We start from the raw sequence: 19,593 nt of genomic DNA, 5'->3' as shown, positions 1-19,593 counted from the left end.
GGTTTTCATTGTGACTTTTTTTATTGAATGTAAAGTATCTTCCACCACCGGTGCAAATAGACCAAACTCACAGCCTCTCCGCCCTGTAATTCCGACTCTGACCTACTCACTCCAGGCCGGTAGGCGTCGGTAGTGAGCCGGGACGCCGGTTGTCAGCCATTTAAAACCAAAATCAAAAGAAGCCCAGGAGGAACGGAAAGAAACAGGAAGAAGAAGAAGACGAGCTCGGTTCCACAATGACTTCGACCAGGAGATTAGGCAAGGTAACAACAAAAAAAAAACATAACTAAACCAAATTATTCAACTTAATCCACTTTGAGAGGGTTTAAACAACTTGTTTCGGATGTGTACGCGTAGCTACGGACCCGTCGTCCGAGAGAAAATGCCCAAGTGTTCGGCGTTCATGTGTCCGACAAAATGAAAGGGTAATGACGTCCGACAGACGGTGACTGAGAGGTAACTAGTTAGTTAGTTTGAGCCGCCGGCGGGGCGTGATTCAGCACCGCCAGGAAAACCGTCAAACACGGCACCGAGGCGTTCGACAGTACATTCGACGGGGGGGAGCCGATTAAGATACCGCGTCGGGGGAAAAGTCTATCCGCTCGTTTTACGTGCTGTCACCGTCTGAAGGCGGCAGCTGTATCGAAAACATGGAGACTTTCGGGCTGGGGCGTGACGTTAGACCTCAGCTGGGCGATTTATCTCACCAAAAAAAAAAAAAAAAAAAAACCACGATTCAAACGGCAAGGATTAATCGATTAAAAGATTAGTCGATCGAGGGGGAAATTAATCGTTAGTTTAGTAGTGATTCTTCTAGCATAACATGCCAGATATTCTCTTCAGCTTCTCCAATGTGAGAATTTGCTGCTTTTCACAGTTTTTACATCTTTTAAACTAAATATCAGGGCAGCAAACACCAATTATTTTCATCATCGATTCCATAGTCAGACGATTTTATTTTACTGATTAAGCATGTAGTCAATGAAATGTCTTTTTAAATTGATGGGAAAAAAAAATACGTATAGTTGTTACAAAGTTTGGGCAAATTACATATTTTCTTGATTTCTTTTTATTTGAAAAGAAGTAAATCCAAGCCCTGCAGCCAATAGACATTAAAAAAAAGTCTTCAAATGTTAAATATACTGTCACTAACTTAAAAAATAGGAAAAAAAGTAAACAGTAATTGAGGCATGTGCAAAGGTGTTGGCATCCTACTAAGTCAGTACCTAGTAACTAACAGTTATACTCATTATCAACCAATCAGTCAATTTCATTTGGTTTTTTTAATCAGTCATATACTCCATGATATGTCATAAAATAGTGAAAAAATACTTACAGCTGTATACGAAAAACTTGGACACCTCGGGGCATATCACGTTTTATTGATTTTATGAAGTGAAAATAAGTAAATGCAACCCCTGCAGCAAACAGACATTAAAAATCAGCCTTTGTTCAACTGTTAATGAACTGTTACTTTTATTTCATGACTTTAAAAAACAAAAAACAGTAATTATGCCATGCCCAAAATTTTTCAAAGTCAATATTTAGTAACTCACTTTCACTTTCGGTTTGTTGAATTTGCTCCTATTTAGTGGAATCCGTTCTTACCTCTATCCGTTCAGTGTCTCCTGTGCCACTGGCTGCCACACAACCCCAAAGCAGAATATTTCCACCTCTATGGTAGCTGGTAAAGGTGGTGTTGCCAAGTACTGACTTAGTAGGGTGCCCAAACTTATGTACGATTACTGTTTTGTTTTTTTCTATTGTTTTAAGGTCATGAAATAAAAAGTAACAATGCATTAACATTTGAAGAAAGGTCTAGTTTTAAATGTCTGTTTGGTGCAGTTGTTGTAGTTGTTTTCACAGAGAAATTAAAACTAAATATGTTATTTGCCTGTTTATTGGTTTAGAATTTGGGTTCACTTGGAAAAGGTTGTTACAAAACGCATTTTATTACAATTCTGAAGGTGTCAACCGTGTTAGCTTGTTACAGAAACATAAACCAGTTGACCAGTCTGATCTGTGAGTCTTTGGTAAAACCGACAGGAACTGTGAGCTTGAAACAACTGCATCATGACCAATAAATAAAATAATCAAAAAAGCGAAACAACAAATATTTACCTAAAGTAACTTTTACTCAGGTCCCTAATCTTACTGATTTCATGGGGGAAAAACATCATAACTAATACATTACACGAGCCACTTTTTAGTGAATTCTTTACAGCCTTTACATGTTGCTTGGAAGTAGAGAAGTATTATCAGTAAAATGCTCTTAAAGTAACAAAGTAAAGTTACGCATTTCGCTCCTGTAATTGATGTATTGATGTTAACACTGATGCATCAATGCTTTCAGCAGCATTGTACTGTTTCTGCTGCTCCAGGTGGAGCTGGTTTTAATTACTTTTTATATAGTTCGATGGTTTAGTCCGGTGGTTCCCAACCGGGGGGTCGGGCCCCTCCAAACGGTCACCAGATAAATCTGAGGGGTCTGAGTTACTGGAGATCACTGGGTTTCATTTTTAACAAGATGAACAAGATTTTATAAGATGATATAAATTTAATGGAATAAAAAATACAATATTTCCTGTACAATATTTCCTGAAGTATAAAGTAGCATAAAATGGAAATACTTGAGTAAATGTATTTAGTTACTTCCCACCCCCGTATAAATGTAAATGGTTAAAAACTTCTTTGACTCGAGTGTAATGGACAGTGAATGACTTTCTGTGTGGCTGCTCAGTCCTCCGGTCTTGTGGGGTTTCACTGTGACAGACCAGGATTTCATTTTGATTTGTTACAACAAAGCCTCTGTTTTAGGAATTCCCCATGTGAGAACATCAGTGAAGTATGTTGTAACCACTTCCTGAATCCCTTCACAGTCCAGTTTTGCTATTGAGATAAATTACACTGAAGTTTATGCTGACAGGAAGTAGAACAGTTGGTCCAGATTCTTTTCAGTCAACATCAGAAACTAGTACTAACTCAGTTGCGCTTCTGTAATCTATAAAACACAGCAAAATGACAGGGGCTGCAATCGATTAATCGATCAACAGCAAATTAATCTGCAACTCTTAATAATCGTTTGAAGTCATTTTTCAAGCAGAAATGCCAAACATTTGCTGATGAGAGCTTAAAGTGTGCTTTTTTCTGTTTTTTACAACAGTAAACTGAAAGTCTTTGGCTTATAGATCAGCCGTCTGACAAAACAAAAAATTAGAAAAAATTATGTGTGACAACACATGTCACTATTTTTACAATTAATAGAGGAGAGCAATCGATGAAAGAAAAAGTGAAAGAGAAAATAATTGGCAGGTTTTTCAACTATGAAAATAATTGTTAGTTGCAGCCTTAGTTGCTACACTCAGAAGTTATTTTATCAAGTGAAACTACTCCAAATCAATGGTAATTTTTATTATTGATTAAGTAACGGTTATTTTTGTATTAATTATTTTGTCTTAGTTGTCAGACAATAATGAAAAACACCGGTTATACCTTAGGGGACGCGTTCAAATAGCTTGTTTTACGGTCTAAAACACAAAGATACTCAGTTTTCTATCGTGTAAGACCAAGAAAAGTGTCGGATATTTACATTGTAGAGGCCGGAACCAGTGAATATATGGTATTTTTGCTTGGAAAAAATCAGTAAAATGTTTAACAAATTATAAAAAGAGCTGTATATTATTTTTCTGCCAACAGCTCATTTTCTGTGAATATTGTGATGCTATTATCCAGAGTTCCTAGTTAACCAATAAGCAGCTGAAGTTAGAAATCACTGGTCATGGCTGTTCATTAATTAATGAATTTTATTTATTCATCAGGGACAGTGCAAGTCAATAAACATTGTCATAAATTTGCCAAAACTTGCCAAAGGGGTATTTTTCATCTATATTCCCTCGGCAGAAGTCACGTTGTCACCGTAAAAACAAATATATATTAAAATGAAAATATTTCAAATAGTTGAAAGGCATGTGGAGCTAAAACCATTAGCTGATTAAGTCAGTTGATAGTAAATTAATCTACAACTATTTTTTATAACTGATTAATCATTTAAGTCATTGTTAAGCAAAAATGGCAAAATTACAGCTTCAAGTGTGAATAGTTTCTGATTTTAGGCAGTTGTTGGACAAAACCAGACATTTGAAGCTGTCAGCATTAGGGCCGGATATCGGCACTGACCTCCCGGCTCAATTTGATTTTGATTCACAAAGTCCAGAATCGATTTGGTTCTTGAAGATTCAGTTACATCAAATACCAATGTTGCATAAAGCGCTTCTTGTGGGAGTTTAAATTTCTTCTACATTCAACAAATGAGCAACGCTGTTGTTACCCTGAATATTAGAATTGTAAAATGCACATTATTGGTTAAATTCTAAACACATTTTCCCAGTTATGAAACTGTGGAGCAAGGATATTTTTTCTTCCGCAAATACAAACAGTTAAAACATGACCCACTGCCTACACGTAATATAGCACAGATGTACATGTTTACTGGGAAAAGGCACAAATGCGAAGATCGATCTTGGGATTTTAAGAATCCATATCGGATCACTATAATAAAAATCGCGTTTAATCTGGAAAATAGAAACATCCCTGAATAAACAGCGGTCCAGTATAACACCACCACTAGGTGCTAAAACATAGAATTGAAATAACACGTCTATGAAAAGAAGAAGAAGATTATAGGTATCATAAACGTAAGTGTTAAGGCAGGACAGTTGCATTAGATTGTACAGGTGTACCTAATAAAGTGGCCACTGAGAGTACATTCTCCATGAGCGAGTGAGGTCCCAGTAGACTCGGGATTTTATCCCATTTTAAATCCATAATGTTTTCTTTTAGGAGCTTGATGACATCCGCAAATCTGGGATGAAGCATTTCCGCAACATTCAAGTGGATGAAGCAAATATCTTGACCTGGCAAGGGCTCATCGTTCCTGTAAGTATTGAATTGATTCTCAAATAACCTGGAGTTGTTCAAATCCGACTGAATTGTTTGTTTGTTTTGTTTTGTTTTTTACCGCTACAGCATTAATTGCACGTTCTGTGTTCTCCTTTGAGTGGAAATCAGAAACCAGTTCATATTTTATGATTGAAAATCAAATGCACATTTAAGAATGAGACGGCTTGAAACTTTGAGAAGTCAGCCGGAGAAGAGCTGCTGTCAATCAAACACAGACATCGCACACCCCACCAGCTGCTGAGAGGAAAAGGATCATTTCTTCTTTCCTTCCTTTTTAATAATAAAAAAAAGCATTATTTTTGAACGTAAAAAGGGTTGATGAAATGTGAATTCAGTTGGACCTTAATCAAAAAACTTCTTTTTGTCTCCTCATTCTAAAAATTCTTATTTTCTCCAAGGACTGTCCTCCATATGACAAAGGAGCATTTCGGATTGAGATCATCTTCCCCGCCGAGTACCCCTTCAAGCCGCCCAAGATCACCTTCAAGACAAAAATCTACCACCCCAACATTGACGAGAAGGGTCAGGTCTGCCTGCCTATCATCAGTGTGGAGAACTGGAAGCCAGCGACAAGAACCTGCCAAGGTGAGGCAGAGCTGTAGGCTCCTCTGTGAATGGCCACATTTCGTTCCTACTGTCGGATCTGTGTGTGTGTGTGTGTGTGTGATGTTGATTGTCAAGGACACTCATTAATCTTGCCTCTCTTAAAGTAATAACCCCCAAGATTCTTGTGTATCAGACCCCATTTTATAATTAATTAATTAGTATAATTTTATAAGTAATGGCTGGTATTTTCTCACCTTTTCAGTATGCTAGCTTTTAGCGTACAAGCTATTTACATTCTGTCATTGACTCTTAACTAATCCCCTCCCCTAGACAGTTTATCGACCATAAATAGACAAGGCAGGCCTGTGGAGCTTTTGGTTTCTCCACCTGTTGAAGCTGCGTACATGGAGCTGTAGTAAGATATATACTGAGAGTTTGGAGAGTGTTAGTCACTATTTGTCATCAGGTGCTTTTGAGAAGAAAAGCTGCCAAAGGGGTGTTTTTGCTGGGAAAAGAAAAAAAGGCACTTGAAGATGTTCTCCTGGGAAACTGTGATGGGTATTGTCTGACATTTTACAGACCAAGCAACTAATTGATTAATCGAGAAAATAATCGGTAGGTTAATCGATAAAGAAACTAGTCATTTGCTGCCACACTAGTAACCCAGCATTCACTTCCAAGGGCAAGTATCATTTCATACTACATTAGCGTGATTTCAGGAGCTTAAGAGTCCAAAAAACCCAGCGGTTACCAGAGACTTTTGCCAAACACATCCATTCATCCTCATCATAAAAGCCTTTTCTCTTGTCACATTAAAAGTGAAAATACACTGACAAGTGTGTAAGCTAATCGGCCAAAAATAGTTTCCAGCAGCAGCAGCAGGCAGCTGTTTTCAGAGAAACAGCTGTGAAAAGCCACTGTCCACTTCTTGCTGAGCAGGAAGCAGCAGACAGACACAGTCAGAGACCAGCTGGTGAACACAGCAGAGCATTTAGCAGCCAAAGAGCCAGAGGTTTCCCTCAGGAGCTGGTGGAGACCAAAAACCGGGATAAAAAGAGAGGGAATACTGGACTTTTAGTTGTGTAAAGTTCGACAAATATGAAAACGGTGACTTTTGTGCATAAATCACACATATTCTTATTCCCTGTCTCCTCCAGTGATTCAGTGTCTCATTGCTCTGGTGAACATCCCTCAGCCCGAGCACCCACTGAGGGCAGACCTGGCAGAGGAATACACTAAAGACCGCGCAAAATTCATGAAGAATGCCGAGGAGTTCACAAAGAAACACAGTGAAAAGCGACCTGTGGACTGACGACACAACACTGACACTCACGGCTGTTGGCCTCCTTTCTGTTTCCTGTTGAAAGAGCTCACCCTGACTCTCTGTTCTTATCTCCAAACCACACAGAGATACCCTGTTCTCGCGTACCTGCATTGTTTTAGCACTCTCCAATCACTCCTTAATAGAGGCTTGTGTTTCTGTTTCACTTTGCCAAAAAAAGAAAAGAAAAAAAAAAAAAGCAGGACTTTTTGGTGAATAGACAGGCTCCGGCCTCTAGGTGTCACCTTTTGGTTTGTCAATGACTTCTTTCTACTGATTTCTTTTTAGAAAAAAATAAGAAAATTGTCAGAGGTGGCATCCTGGAAAGTAAAATGTCAGAAAAAAATAAAAGTGCTGTTCTGCTTACTTAAATGTTGAATGTTTTCTCAGATTAATCATTAGCTTATGCAGACCTGTTTACAGATTTTTTGTTAAGATTGCACAGCATCAAATGCTGTTGTTTATATCTGTTGTCTCTCTCCTTTATTTTCCTTTTGTTTCTTTTTTTCCCTAAAGATGCACTGTACTCTGTGAAATTACCTGTTGCAGTACATGAAAAAAGTTTATTGACTCAGAATTCCACATGTAAACAGAAATTTATGATAATGCAACAACATTCATGCATCCTTTGAAATGTCTTTGTATTTTGAGATGTTGGAGAAAAAAAAAAATCCCTAATAATTAAAATCCTTCCACCTCTGTTGGCCTCCCAGGAAAGTGCATATTGTCAGCGAGCATTATTTTAACTTTCACGCAGGTGTGGATTTGGACGGTTTTGTTCCGATGACCTACCTACTGGATGTCAGACGTTGCCCCGCAGCCACCCCACAGTTTCTTTTGTCCTTGAATTGTGTGAAATTACTTTTGTTGGGTTTTTTTTTTCCTAACACACGCCATTAACACATCCCAGTGTATAAGGCGACACATCCAGCTGCGGGTGGGGGGGGCGGAAGGTCATCCGTGACGGATGCTCAATCAAACCTGTATCGTCGTCTATTATATGTGGATGATACATCTACTGAATCCGTCCTATGAACCACGACGAATAAAAGAAGAAGCCCGAGTAGAGGAGAAATACAAGCGCTGATGCTTCCATACAGGGCGTTGGAGCTCGAGAAGCGGTTTGATAGGTATGTGAATCATGTGAAGCGCGTGTTACGGCCTTCACTGTCCCGGTCCTTGTCCCGGTCCTTGTCCCGGTCCCAGTCCCGCCGAAAACTCGCGGGAGATTTTGGAGCGGTGAGTGGTGGGGGGTTTTTTTGTTTTTTTTTCTCTTCATTTATGAGATTTCAGTACGAGAAGGAAGAAATGAAATGACGGAGCCCTCGAAAGTGACAAAGTGTAATAAGGGGGACTGAGTCAGAAACACATCGGAGAATCGCGCTGTTGTAGTTGGATCGCAGCTGGGTTAAGTAGCGGATGAGTGAGAAATGAAAGCGAAAGGAGGGTCGGGAAAACTCCCTGTCCCCGATTAAGGGCGTCATTCTGCTGCGTGAAACCGGTGCCACTGAAAGGCCTGCACGCTGCTTCCCACTGACACTTCAGTTTACTTCACTGTAGCAGAGGGGAGACATAAACCGCAGGTATTTTTGTAAACACTGGGTCCTCACAGGGCGAAGTTTCACACTTTCACAGTCTAACCTTGTTCTTCTTGTGTGGTTAAAGGGTAGGGCCGTGCGCTCGACCAAAAGGTGCGTTCGTTTTCCACTCCAGCGCTGCCGCGGTGCCGGGCCGACCTGTCTCACGAGGGGCTAACTCTTTAAGCCCAGGCCCATTTTTCGACTTGTCCTTACTCCAAATCCTACAATGACGCAGGTGACATGACAATACATCCCTGGAGCGTGGGTGTAGCTACCTGTATAATTTCACCACTGTACCCTGTAGATACCCAGTATTTACAAAAATGCTTGGCGTATAATTTATGTCTCTAGAGATTTCCTCTAAAATGCCCAGTTTTCTACTCCTTTGTTCACCACAGTTTTTCTTTTCTTCCACTGTACCTACATTTAAGTGCCGGTAGGAACCGGTAAGTATTTAACTGATGCCTGATTCATGCAAGGAAACTGTACTGCGTGTCGAGGGATGTATGAGAAAGTGTTACCAAGTTTTTCTATAAAAGCAATAATCTCCACTTTAAAAACGCCGGCAGGCAAACATTTAACACAAGATCAGAGGTAAAGTGAGTCGGGTCATGTGAATGAAGGGGGATTTGTGAGACAGGGTGACGTGAGAAGGAAAAGTCAAGTTGTCGAATATTGTTGACTTTATTGAAGTCAGGGTTACAGTGAAGACCTTAACTTGAGGTAGAATTGTCCCCTAACAGCAGATGATGTCTAAGATTAGGCTACCCTAAAGGTCTGCAACAAACAACCTCCTCTGTAGCAGTGGACGGACGTCGCGCCGAGGTTTCTCCGCAGGCTCAGTTTGGGAGGGAGCGCCGGGCAGAGAGCTGACCTCCCGCTTACACTGGATGCGTGTGGAGTCCAGCGTTTACTTCCTAAAGTGAGCGATGGGGGCCGGGACCTTGATGTCCTGGCCTTTCTCCAACTTCTTCTCACACTCAATCAGGTAGTTGACCCCATCGATCACCAGCTGGACCAGCTCCACCTGAAAAAACCACACAAGAGTTCATCTCTGCCGGGAAACGGTGACTCAGATTGGCTGCTTGTGAGCGTGAAAGTTGAAATGACGGGAGGAAGTTCATCATTTACACGAACAAATAAACAAAACAAAACACTTCTTGAAAGGCCATAGAATTGATTGATTGATTGATCCTCACCTCCGATTTGCCCAGACGGTCGTTGTTGGAAATGTCAAAGACGTCTCCAGTAGCGGCCGTGTCCACACCTCCTGTGCCCCTTTTCTGCAGCCGCAGGTTGTCGAGGATTTTGGAGAAACGTGGGTCCTGCAGAGTGTTTTCAATCATTTGTAACATGGTGCAAATACAGTAGATAAAAACAACAACAAAAAAACAAAACACTGATTTCCAAGAGTAGAAAGGGAAAAGTTTACATTTTTGTATCTGGTTTTGGGCGGAAGCTGAGATTTAAAGTTCATTCTTGACCTTGGAAACAGTAGCTGACAAAACAATCTCATCACAGGGTCCATTCAGGAGCTTTCAGTTATATCACATGATCTTCCTCAGCAGGTTTAATTTAGAGGAGAAGGCTGGTGTAGTTTTCAAACAAACAAACAGGAGGAAACGGTGCATTTGTTGGGGACTATTTTCAGTGGCGGATTAATCCAGATTTGGTGCTCCGGTGAGTGTTTGGGGGCAGCAGGATGGTGTGTGTGTGTGTGTGTGTGGGACTGAGTCAGATTAAATTAAAGTGTGTGTGTGTTCATGGTGATGGAGGAACATGTCACCCAGGGCAAGAGTGTGATTCACTGATGTGTTTTTAAGTGTTTCTGGACACAATGGAGCTCTGAGCTCAGAGGAAGAAGAGACATCATCGTTGGCTTTAATCTTTTAATGGGATTTACTGATGATACAAAATATAGAATATCACCAAACTTATGCTTTAAATTTTTCAGAAAAATGGAAATTTGATCATCTACAGTTCCATGAGAAACGAGCGAACAGCATCTGCTGAGGAAGATCGTGCGATATGAAACGGACCGCAGTGAGACTGTTCTTGTCAGCTTGGTTAAAGTTGTACCTGCGTGTGTTCCCATAGAGTTGTAACCATTATATTGTTAAGGACTGGGACAGAATCGTTAGTAAGTCTGAACGTGCGTGGTACCTTGCTGAGCTTTGGCAGGCGTACGTGCACGCCCGCCCTGAGGCCGGTGCCCAGGTTGGAGGGACACGTGAGGATGTAGCCCAGATGCTCATTCCACATGAATTCCCAGCCTCTCTCCTGGATCAGATGCTCCACCTATTGGATACGATATGCAGAGAGTTCACCAGTCACATGCTACGTATTGTCGATGTGAAAACTATGCTTCCAAAAATTTGGTGAATTTGATTTTTTTTTCAGGAAAAAAAAAAACAAAACAAAAGAAACAAACAAATTCTCCCAGATCTTATTTTACATACCAGTGTACCTTTAATAAAAGGACCAAGCGTCTACAGCCGTTCTAGCACAGCAGGGGTTTGAGCTAAATGCTAACGTCAGCAAGGTGATCTGTTGATGAGTAAAGGTACTGGACAAGTCGAAATTTTGACCTGCTAATGGCGCTACATGAAAGGTCAGAGTTTCTACAGTTTATCCTGAAGGGAACGTGGATGTCTGTACTAAACTTCATGGCAATTCTTCCCATAGTTGTTGAGATATTTCAGTCTGGAACAAAGTATTGGATCCAGAGAGCCACACCACTAGCATCACCACTGGCTCTGCTCATGTTTGTGCTTCTCAGACGCCACTCTACCTGTTTGAGTCCCCTGCAGAATCTCTCAAACACTCTCTTCATGTTGCCGCCCTTCTCCATGGAGATGACTCTGGTGTGGTCCTCCTCGTTCACCCAGATCAGGAAGGTCTTCTCATTGTTGTGCCTGAGGAGAACCAGCTAAAGGAACTAAATAAAGAGCTCTCCAGGTAAAACCCCGCTTTCATTACCGGAGATGACTCACGGTCACGGAGGACCTGATTTCGTAGACATTTTGATATTCATGCCGCTTGTCTGTGTAGAATTAACATGTGCAACAGTGTTGTGAGGGACACATGCATTTGTAACAGACAACAACACACGCACACACACAAACAAAGCAAGTTTCCTGTTGGTTTAGCCGCCAGGAAGCTTTTTTTTTTCCGCCAACGTGCGTCAAAGAAACAACAACTGAATGCTTCTGTTGAGCTTCACGTGAAGCAGAAAGGTATCTAAAAATTAAATGCATCACCCGCATGGATCAGCGTGTGGAGGTCGGAGCCTAAATGGTCACACAGCAGACATGCAGGAGAGCTGAATAGACCCTACCAGATGCCCCTGGCGTCCGGCCAGTCTCGGGCCATAAAGGCGCATGTCAACAACGGAGAGACAGGCTTGTCAAACAAGAAGTGGTCCTAAAGGGTGGGAGGGGCGCAGAAGACAGAGGTAGGGGATGTTACAGAGGAGGAGAAGAAATCAGTGGTGGAAAGTAACAAAGTACATTTACTCAAGTACAGTTTTAGGTACTTGTATTTTACTTGAATGTTTCCGATCTATGGTACTTTATACTTCTATACTTCCACATTTCAGAGGGAAATACTGTACTTTTTACTCCATTGTATTTATCTGGAAACTATAATTACTTTGATTTTACAAACAAAACATACGTTCAGTTTATGAAATGTGATGGATTATTAGGGAGTAAAGGCCCTGAACACCTGCACAGGTGTTTGCAGTTACGTGACTGATTGGACCGGCTCAGGTTAGAGTTGTGCAAAGCTCTGCCTGGACGTACATGAGGTCAGGACCTGAAAAAATTTGTATTGTTGATCTTGTTTTATAAAATACTAACCTGCAGGTCATCTTGTTCACATATGATTTTAAAATTCTTACTTAAGTTGAATTTTGAATGCAAGACTTTTGCTCGTAACTGAGTAATTTAACAACGTGGCAGAGCTACTTTTCCTCAAATAAAGGATCCGAGTGCTTCTTCCGCCACTGGAAAAAAACTGTAACCTCCACCTACTGTGGGGAGGAAAAGAACAGAATAAATGGGATGACTTCACAGATCGGGACTCTGGAACAGGAAAGGGTGTGGGTCAAATATGTTGGTCTTTCAAGACAGAAATGCATTGAACTGCATTTCCCCTTTTTTACTTTCACAGAACGGTGTCGGCCTTACCAGATCCCCCTGGAGTCAGGCCAGTCTCGGGCCATGAAGGCCGAAGTGAGTAATGGAGACACGGGCTTGTCAAACAGGAAGTGATCCTTATGTGGTGCAGCGTGAAAATGGTCAGAGCAGAAAGGTCAATAAAAGTGAGCCCACATTACCTCTGGGACCGATCGAGACATATCTATATACAACAACTGCACTACATGCTTCTATTCTGGCCTAAAACTTCATACGTTCTAAGAGAGGTACGCCAGCAATGTAGAACTGCACTTCAATAAAGCTTTTGGACTTTGAATAGTCAAAAATGATGCGACATATGCAAGATATCATGACTTTAGGTGAAAAAGAGAGAGAAAAAAAGGCTTGTATCGTTCATATCATGACGTTTAGTCCTCAGCATGGGTCAATCTCCAAAACTGTTGGTTCCCACAGTTCTCATAAACGCCCACATCTTGCGAACTCCAAACCCCGGTTTTTGTAATGAAGGCTTCCTGCTATAAATTTGAAGTGTCCAAATTCGGTCACACACACACTCATTTGGTTTTTCTAGCAGAGTTAGATGGGTAGATTGATACCAAGCTCATCTATGTCCCTTAAATATGAAGCTACAGCCAGCAGCAGGTTAGCTTAGCTTAGCACATAGACTGGAGACGTGTAGGAAATAGTCCTGCATATAAAACCCCAATTTGTCATTTTTACGCCAAAGGTTTTGTATGGTATATAGTTAACAAATCAAAATTTGGAGGTGCTGGTAGGTGGATTTTGCTACATTTGGACAGAGCCAGGCTAGCAGTTTCCCCCTGGTTCCAGTCTTTATGCTAAGCTAAAGTACAAGGCTGGTGGCGGGAGGCCGTATGTTTACAGGACAGACATGAGACTCGGAACAATCTCACTCTCAGCAAGAAACTGAATAAGCATATTTTTCAAAATGTCAGACTAGTCCCTATTGCAAATAAACTGATATTCATGTGCAGAATTGGTGGAGTGCCCCTTTAAGTCCATGTCACACGCAGACCACGGATGAACTTTGAGATTACAAGAACAATCATGGTATTACAGATTCCAGCTAGTTTAGTTAAACTTTGGTATACACCTTTGTGTTTCAGGTTCTGGCATAAATGTGGTAATCCATCATCCAAGGCCAGACTTAAACAATGATTTACCCGTCATTGTCTTGCGATTCCAAACTTTGGAAGAACTGGAAATGATGGCTAGATGTCCTCAGAATCAGTAAGACCATCGTGTTAATAGTAATGTATACAAACATACAATCCGTCTTAGTGAGGGCTTATTAAGAAAGTTTCAAAAATATATTCAAAATAAGTCAAACTCATAAACAGTGCAGACTGTGTATACAAGATCGAGTCAGTAAGTCAACTTTTAACTGAATAATATTACATCTTAAAATCCCAATTTCCTATTCTGTTCAAGTGTTTATTGAAACACTTGAACACGTGTTTATTGAAATGTAGATTCTCTGGATTTTCATTGGCCCTTTAAGTTGAAAGTGCCAATGAAAATCCGTAGGTCAGCATGGAATATACTGACCTATGTGCTATGATATAGGTCAGTGGAATCACAGAAATTTGACTGGGCTTTTCAAACCAAAAAGCTGCTCGATCAACAAAAATGTCAGAGGAATATGGGATATACATGGTTTTCTTGCTTCTCTGTATAAGCCAAGATGAAACTCACGTCAATGAGCTGCTGCTGCTCCTTATCCGTCATTTCTCCCAGGCTGTAATAACGTCCAGCCAGGTCTCCCTTCAGGCCTGCCAGGGCCGTCACCACCACCCGCTCCACCTCGCGACGCTCGGCCCTCGAGCAGGCCGGGGGGAGGCTCAGCCCACGGATACTGCGGCCGGTGCGGACGCGGGACGAAAGAACGTAATTGTCATCAAACACGCCGTGCGTTATCTGCATGGGAGGAAAGAAAATGTTGTTCCACTTGTAGGAGCTGTATGGATGGAGAGATAACAAAGGGACGGGGGTGTTGGGGTGTAGAGACCTTGGAGTCATCCAGGTCAGTGGGGTGTTTCATGGTTCTGGGGTCGTAGCCGTTGTGCCTGTCTTTGATGACGGGGTCAAAGAGGTCAGCAAACACCTGCAGGGAACGGTAAACAAAGTCAAGGGTGTAGGTTTGGTTTCAGCAGTGGGAGCTTGGGGGCGGGGGGGCACAATAATGTCAAAGGTTCTTCAAAAAAGAAAAAAAAAGGTACTTCCAAGATCAAAATTTGACTTTGAAGCTCCACTTAAATGTAAATAACGCCCTTGAACAAAGTACAAACCATTTATTTAATTTTAGGAAACGGAAACTGTGACCCTTGACCTCTCTTACCTCATAGCTCTCCTCGTCACCAGCCACACAGCCCACCGTCTTGATGAAAGGGTGCCCGGGGTTGTCGACTCCAGTTTGGATGGACTGGTCCAGGGTCCAGTTGTTGGGGGTGACCTTGTCCCTCAGTCTGGCATAAATGGCTGGAGTCAGAGCCGAGGCCATGCAGTTGTTGTGGTGCCTCAGGTCAGGGAAATCAGAGCTACAGGAGAGGAGGTATTGGAAAGATTTTAAGCTTTGAAATCTGATTATTCTATTAGTCTAATTATCATGCTTGCACTGCCGACTAGTGGTGACAACAGGGGAAAAAAATGTGCTGCTGGGCCCCTATTGATTCCCACTATACATGTCAGTTTCATTATTTCCCCAGACACCCAGAAACCAACAAGTACTGCGAAGCTGAAACCATTAGTTGATAAATCCATTAGTCGATTGCCAGATAGTTAATGGGCAACAGTTTTGATTATTCATTACTTATTAACGTCATTTTTTAAAATCACAAATGCCAAAATTTCACTGCTACCAGCTTCTCAAATGCAAATATTTTCTAGTTTTCTTAGTTTCGTGTGACAGTAAACTGAACAATTTTGGGTTTATTTAAGAAAATAACTGTGAGACCTGTTGAAAATAAAAATAATCATTGTTAGCAACCTTACAGTTCTATGACGGAATTGTACAGCATTGCCTGAGGTTTTCTGTTTGTTAACTTACTTCAAACAGGTAAAAATGGAAGCAATATGATAAAACACAACTTTACAACAAACGACCTTCAATATGAACTGAAAGAGTTTAGGTCTTAAAACACAGGCTTCATCTACAACACCAGGGCCACAAGCTGGAGGATGAACGACTTGTCAGAGTTGATGTTCTACTTTACTGGTGCAAATTCGTGAAAAAAGAAAAAAAAATTGCAATTAATCAAATTATATAAACCAAGATGATATGGAGTGAAACATGGGGATTGGGAGGGGGCGTATGTGCAAGAGTGAGAGGGAGAGAGAGAGTGAGTCAAAGGTAAAAGATGAAACCTGAGAGCGTCAGCGATACTGCGGGACGCTGCCCGTTGTAGCTGCTCTGACCTCTTCGTCCTCTCAGATATTCACTCGCAGTGCGTCGACGCAATCCACACGGTCACACTGACCCTCAGAATGTGTGTACCGATGCTATGCGGTTTTCGTGGGACACTCTCTCTTTTAAACACATAAATGAGTTCATAAACCCTCCGAGCTTTTCTACCGGTGTCACCCCTCAGCTGCTTGTCTCGTGGCAGAACAAAGCAATGAGCCATTCTTCTGAAATGTGCAAGTGATGTGAAGCACGTAGTCAGTTTCTGTGTTGTCGAGGCAGATAATTATAGAGCTTGGACTATTCACAGACTCATTAAGGTCACCCATCCACTGCACTCACAGTAAACATTGGGAATGGACCCCTTTTTGCAGGGTCCTCATCTTGATCTGATTCCTCATGGAATATAACCAATCATACGCTGTTCATGTTACGCCGTCTCACCTGGGAGGATAAAGCTTCTTCTTCGCCTCAGCAGCCAGAGAGCTGTTTTCGCTCAACAAGAAGCCGGTCGCCATCGTTCCCGCGCCCAAGCTGGCCAGCAGCACGGCCTTGTTGCGGCCAGAGATCAGACGCGTGAAAGAGCTCGCCATCTTCCTGCTCGTTGGGTAACTCTCCGTCAGTAGCGAATGAGCTGGAGGAAAAACAAATGACAGAAAGAGACGCAAAGTTTGGTCCACGCTGCTCGGGGTCTGAGACTCAGTGCGCCGATAAAAATCTTCAACCTGAGTTTGAAATATGACACGTACAGTACAAGGAAAACACACTGGAGGATAGCGTTAGCTCAGGCCGAGCAGTTACAGTAGCAGATTTGGCATCAGCTGTTTCATTCATGCTTCACAATCACTGGTCAGACCGGCGCATGGCTACCGGCCGACTAGTCTCGTCCGGTCGTATTCCCGCAGGTGTACAGCACCGCCATTAGAACGTGACACCCTTCACTACTGTGGCCCTGTCACACCAGCATTTAAAAACAGCAAAAGGTCGCAGCAAAATAAAGTCATTTCAGTGGAAATCTATGTGAATATTTCACGTCAAGTTCAACTTTGGTGAACCTTGAGCGGCAAATGTGTGCCGCTGACCAATAGACAACTGTCAGGACCATGCTGACCTTTGAGGGAACGGAGCGCCAGAAAGACTAAAAAGGAGAGCCAAATGGGAGTAGACTGCTGGGTGCTGGGTGCTACTAACATGTTCCTGCCCGGTTAGCGCCGCGAGTAGTCCCCAGGTCAGCGAGCTTCTAAGACCCGATGTTTCACAAAGACGCGCAAATAAATTTTGTTGCACTACTTTCTGGTGTGACCAGGCCTTTGATCTGCAGATGCGCCAATCCCAACAGCCTTTTTTTGCCGCAGCTCCTTCCACCACCCCAACCTTCGCCTATTTCATGGTATTGTTGATTCATGTTGCGTGTGATTATTAAGGCTGAATTAGACCTTCCAACAGAATCCTTGATGCTGGTCTGATTCCCTGAGAGCCGCCTCAAAGAGCGGAGCCCTTTTCCAACAAATCTAACTGCTGCAGACGTTCAAGTCCTCGGGCGCAAGTCTCTGTGGACATACACCGACTCACACCCGATGCTTTGACGACCCCCCCCCCGCTGGTTTTTGTTCAGTACAGTAACAAGATCAGATTAGACGGGGCCTTGGCAGATGCTCTTAGCCTCTTAGCCTCTTAGCATTATCCCAGACTCTCACCTACAGAATGGCACATTTCATATGAACATGTAATGCTTCAGTAATGAGCAATTACCCTAAGAAATCTGTCTTAAACTCAGGATGAAAGGAAAGGTGGGGCTTGAGACAGATCTCATGCGCAGTTGGAAATAAGGTTGCAGTTGCCAGTTAAGTCCATCAAAATTGATTTAAAATGTTATCTTTAATACTTTGATTAGGTTTAATGAAACCGTTGTTACTGGGAGGTAATTTTTTTGGAGCTTGTCCTTCACAGAGAGTGGGCAGAGACGATGCAACTGTGTCTTAATATAGAGGGAAGCTGTAAGGACAACGTTTGTCTTGTTAATCCTGGTCAGAGGTGAAACATGGCCAGTCAGTCTCCTGCACTACACTGAAGTAATAACTGAGGAGTAAAACATTCACCCAGTAATTCACAGGATTTTTATCCACTGTATTCATCCCACTGCCGTGGCGGTTGAGGACTGCGGACTCTTTAGGTCAATGGTAATATTATTTATAGATCACAGGAGGGCGGCTGTGCTGCCAGGATCCAGTGCCAGGACCAAAGCCGTCTCTGGCTCACAACACAGTGACATTGGTCACAAGACCAGACCCTCATGAGGCCAAGTCAGCTGGACCGAGGGATGGAAACAGGGAAGGAGGTAGGAAAAGAAACACAGAATAGCAGAGATAGTGATGAAAATTAGGCTAGATCAAAGGAAGAAGAGAAAGATCTCTAGAAAAAAGTAAAAGTTTAGACAAGATACAAAATCCCTGGCTTCATGGTACCACTGTCCTCTGGTTATAAAGCCTCTACTGCTAATTGACACTGTGGATCATATGGCCTTAGGGTCAGGATTAAACTAAAACCACTACAGACTCAGCCTCCCCTCCCCTGGCCTGTGTGACCTTTTAACTCTGAGGGAGTGCAGGACGTAAGACCGGCTTCGGCCTGTCCAAAGGACACAGACGAGTTAACGCCGCTTCAGGTATTTAAAATAAAAACATTAAATGCGGACAAAATGACTTTCATGTGACGAACCAAGGCTGCTGCTACCGGAGATGTTTGACTGCAATGCTTTCTTTTATTTCTAACCTCTCTTTGGGCCTTGGTTTATTTGTTCAGCTATATATAAAGTCATCATCACGTGCCTCTAGCTGTCCGACTTTAAACATTTTGACTTTTGAAACACTCACTCACTGGTAGACCCCCTCAGATTAACTATAAACATCAAAAGCGTGCACAAACGTGGTATAAAATATAGCAATATAGCCTAAATCTTCTTTAAAACATTCTCTACAAATGGTTTTAACAAACACTTTGAAATGTATGAGAAAGTACTAGAAGCTAATTAAGGCTTCCTGCAAGAGAAATAAGAAAAGAGGGTACAGTACCTGTAGAAAAGCTGCTCTGCCTTCCTGCTGAAGTTCTCTTGTTAAAGAGCTTTTCACCCTCTCCTCACAGGGCGCTCCACCCCCTCACACGGGATTACAAACTGGAGGCCAATCATAAGTTCAGAGACTCGCCGTTATAAACCAATTGAAGGCCACCAACGTGAGCTACAACGGTCCAGACCTCTCGTGTTGAGCCATGACCACCGAGGGTCCGATATCACTTTCCATTTGACCTTGATATTTCCAACTGCAGCCACTCTCACACACACACACTCTCTCACATACACACACACACACACACACACACACACACACACACACACACACACACACACACACACACACACACACACACACACGGTCTCCTCCCGCTGCCCCGATTCTTACAGTCCTTGACCCTTTTCTCTCCAGTGTCCCTGTGTGCTCTGCACACTGCAACGTCAGAAAACACATGCAAATATAAACGAGGAAAACATTTTCACCAATTTGACAGCACATGACTGATAACGAAAAGTTCTGCAAACAGAGAAAAACC

At 42.2% G+C, this 19,593-nt stretch overlaps 2 protein-coding genes across 2 annotated transcripts; one reads left to right on the top strand and one right to left on the bottom strand.

The window, feature by feature from the left end:
* Nucleotides 1–132: 132 nt before the first annotated feature.
* Nucleotides 133–7,525, top strand: LOC120805948 (ubiquitin-conjugating enzyme E2 L3-like). The gene is made up of 4 exons (XM_040156520.1): nucleotides 133–263; nucleotides 4,840–4,935; nucleotides 5,358–5,544; nucleotides 6,663–7,525. Exons 1-4 carry the CDS (start codon nucleotides 237–239, stop codon nucleotides 6,815–6,817), a joined length of 465 nt encoding a protein of 154 aa, XP_040012454.1. The 5' UTR covers nucleotides 133–236; the 3' UTR covers nucleotides 6,818–7,525.
* A 1,546-nt stretch (nucleotides 7,526–9,071) lies between these two features.
* On the bottom strand, nucleotides 9,072–19,163 carry ckmt2a (creatine kinase, mitochondrial 2a (sarcomeric)). Its single transcript, XM_040157098.1, has 10 exons — nucleotides 19,059–19,163; nucleotides 16,432–16,621; nucleotides 14,926–15,124; nucleotides 14,596–14,691; nucleotides 14,283–14,504; nucleotides 11,744–11,829; nucleotides 11,198–11,321; nucleotides 10,570–10,704; nucleotides 9,606–9,731; nucleotides 9,072–9,433 (listed from the first exon to the last, which is right to left on the bottom strand). Exons 2-10 carry the CDS (start codon nucleotides 16,578–16,580, stop codon nucleotides 9,317–9,319), a joined length of 1,254 nt encoding a protein of 417 aa, XP_040013032.1. The 5' UTR covers nucleotides 16,581–16,621; nucleotides 19,059–19,163; the 3' UTR covers nucleotides 9,072–9,316.
* Between the last annotated feature and the right edge of the window lie 430 nt (nucleotides 19,164–19,593).

This window comes from Xiphias gladius, chromosome 20 (genome assembly GCF_016859285.1).
Source record: "Xiphias gladius isolate SHS-SW01 ecotype Sanya breed wild chromosome 20, ASM1685928v1, whole genome shotgun sequence".
Classification (NCBI taxonomy): Eukaryota; Metazoa; Chordata; class Actinopteri; order Istiophoriformes; family Xiphiidae; genus Xiphias; species Xiphias gladius.
This window is presented reverse-complemented; position numbering and strand designations above follow the sequence as displayed.

Excerpts from the sequence above, each read along its gene's own strand:
- ckmt2a (XM_040157098.1), bottom strand. The coding sequence starts at position 16,580 with ATGGCGAGCTCTTTCACGCGTCTGATCTCTGGCCGCAACAAGGCCGTG. Across the intron at positions 14,692-14,925 it reads GTGACGAGGAGAGCTATGAG|GTGTTTGCTGACCTCTTTGA; the intron begins GTAAGAGAGGTC and ends CGTTCCCTGCAG. Across the intron at positions 11,830-14,282 it reads AGCAGCAGCAGCTCATTGAC|GACCACTTCTTGTTTGACAA; the intron begins GTGAGTTTCATC and ends CCCACCCTTTAG.
- LOC120805948 (XM_040156520.1), top strand. The coding sequence starts at position 237 with ATGACTTCGACCAGGAGATTAGGCAAG. Across the intron at positions 4,936-5,357 it reads GGCAAGGGCTCATCGTTCCT|GACTGTCCTCCATATGACAA; the intron begins GTAAGTATTGAA and ends ATTTTCTCCAAG. Across the intron at positions 5,545-6,662 it reads AGCGACAAGAACCTGCCAAG|TGATTCAGTGTCTCATTGCT; the intron begins GTGAGGCAGAGC and ends TGTCTCCTCCAG.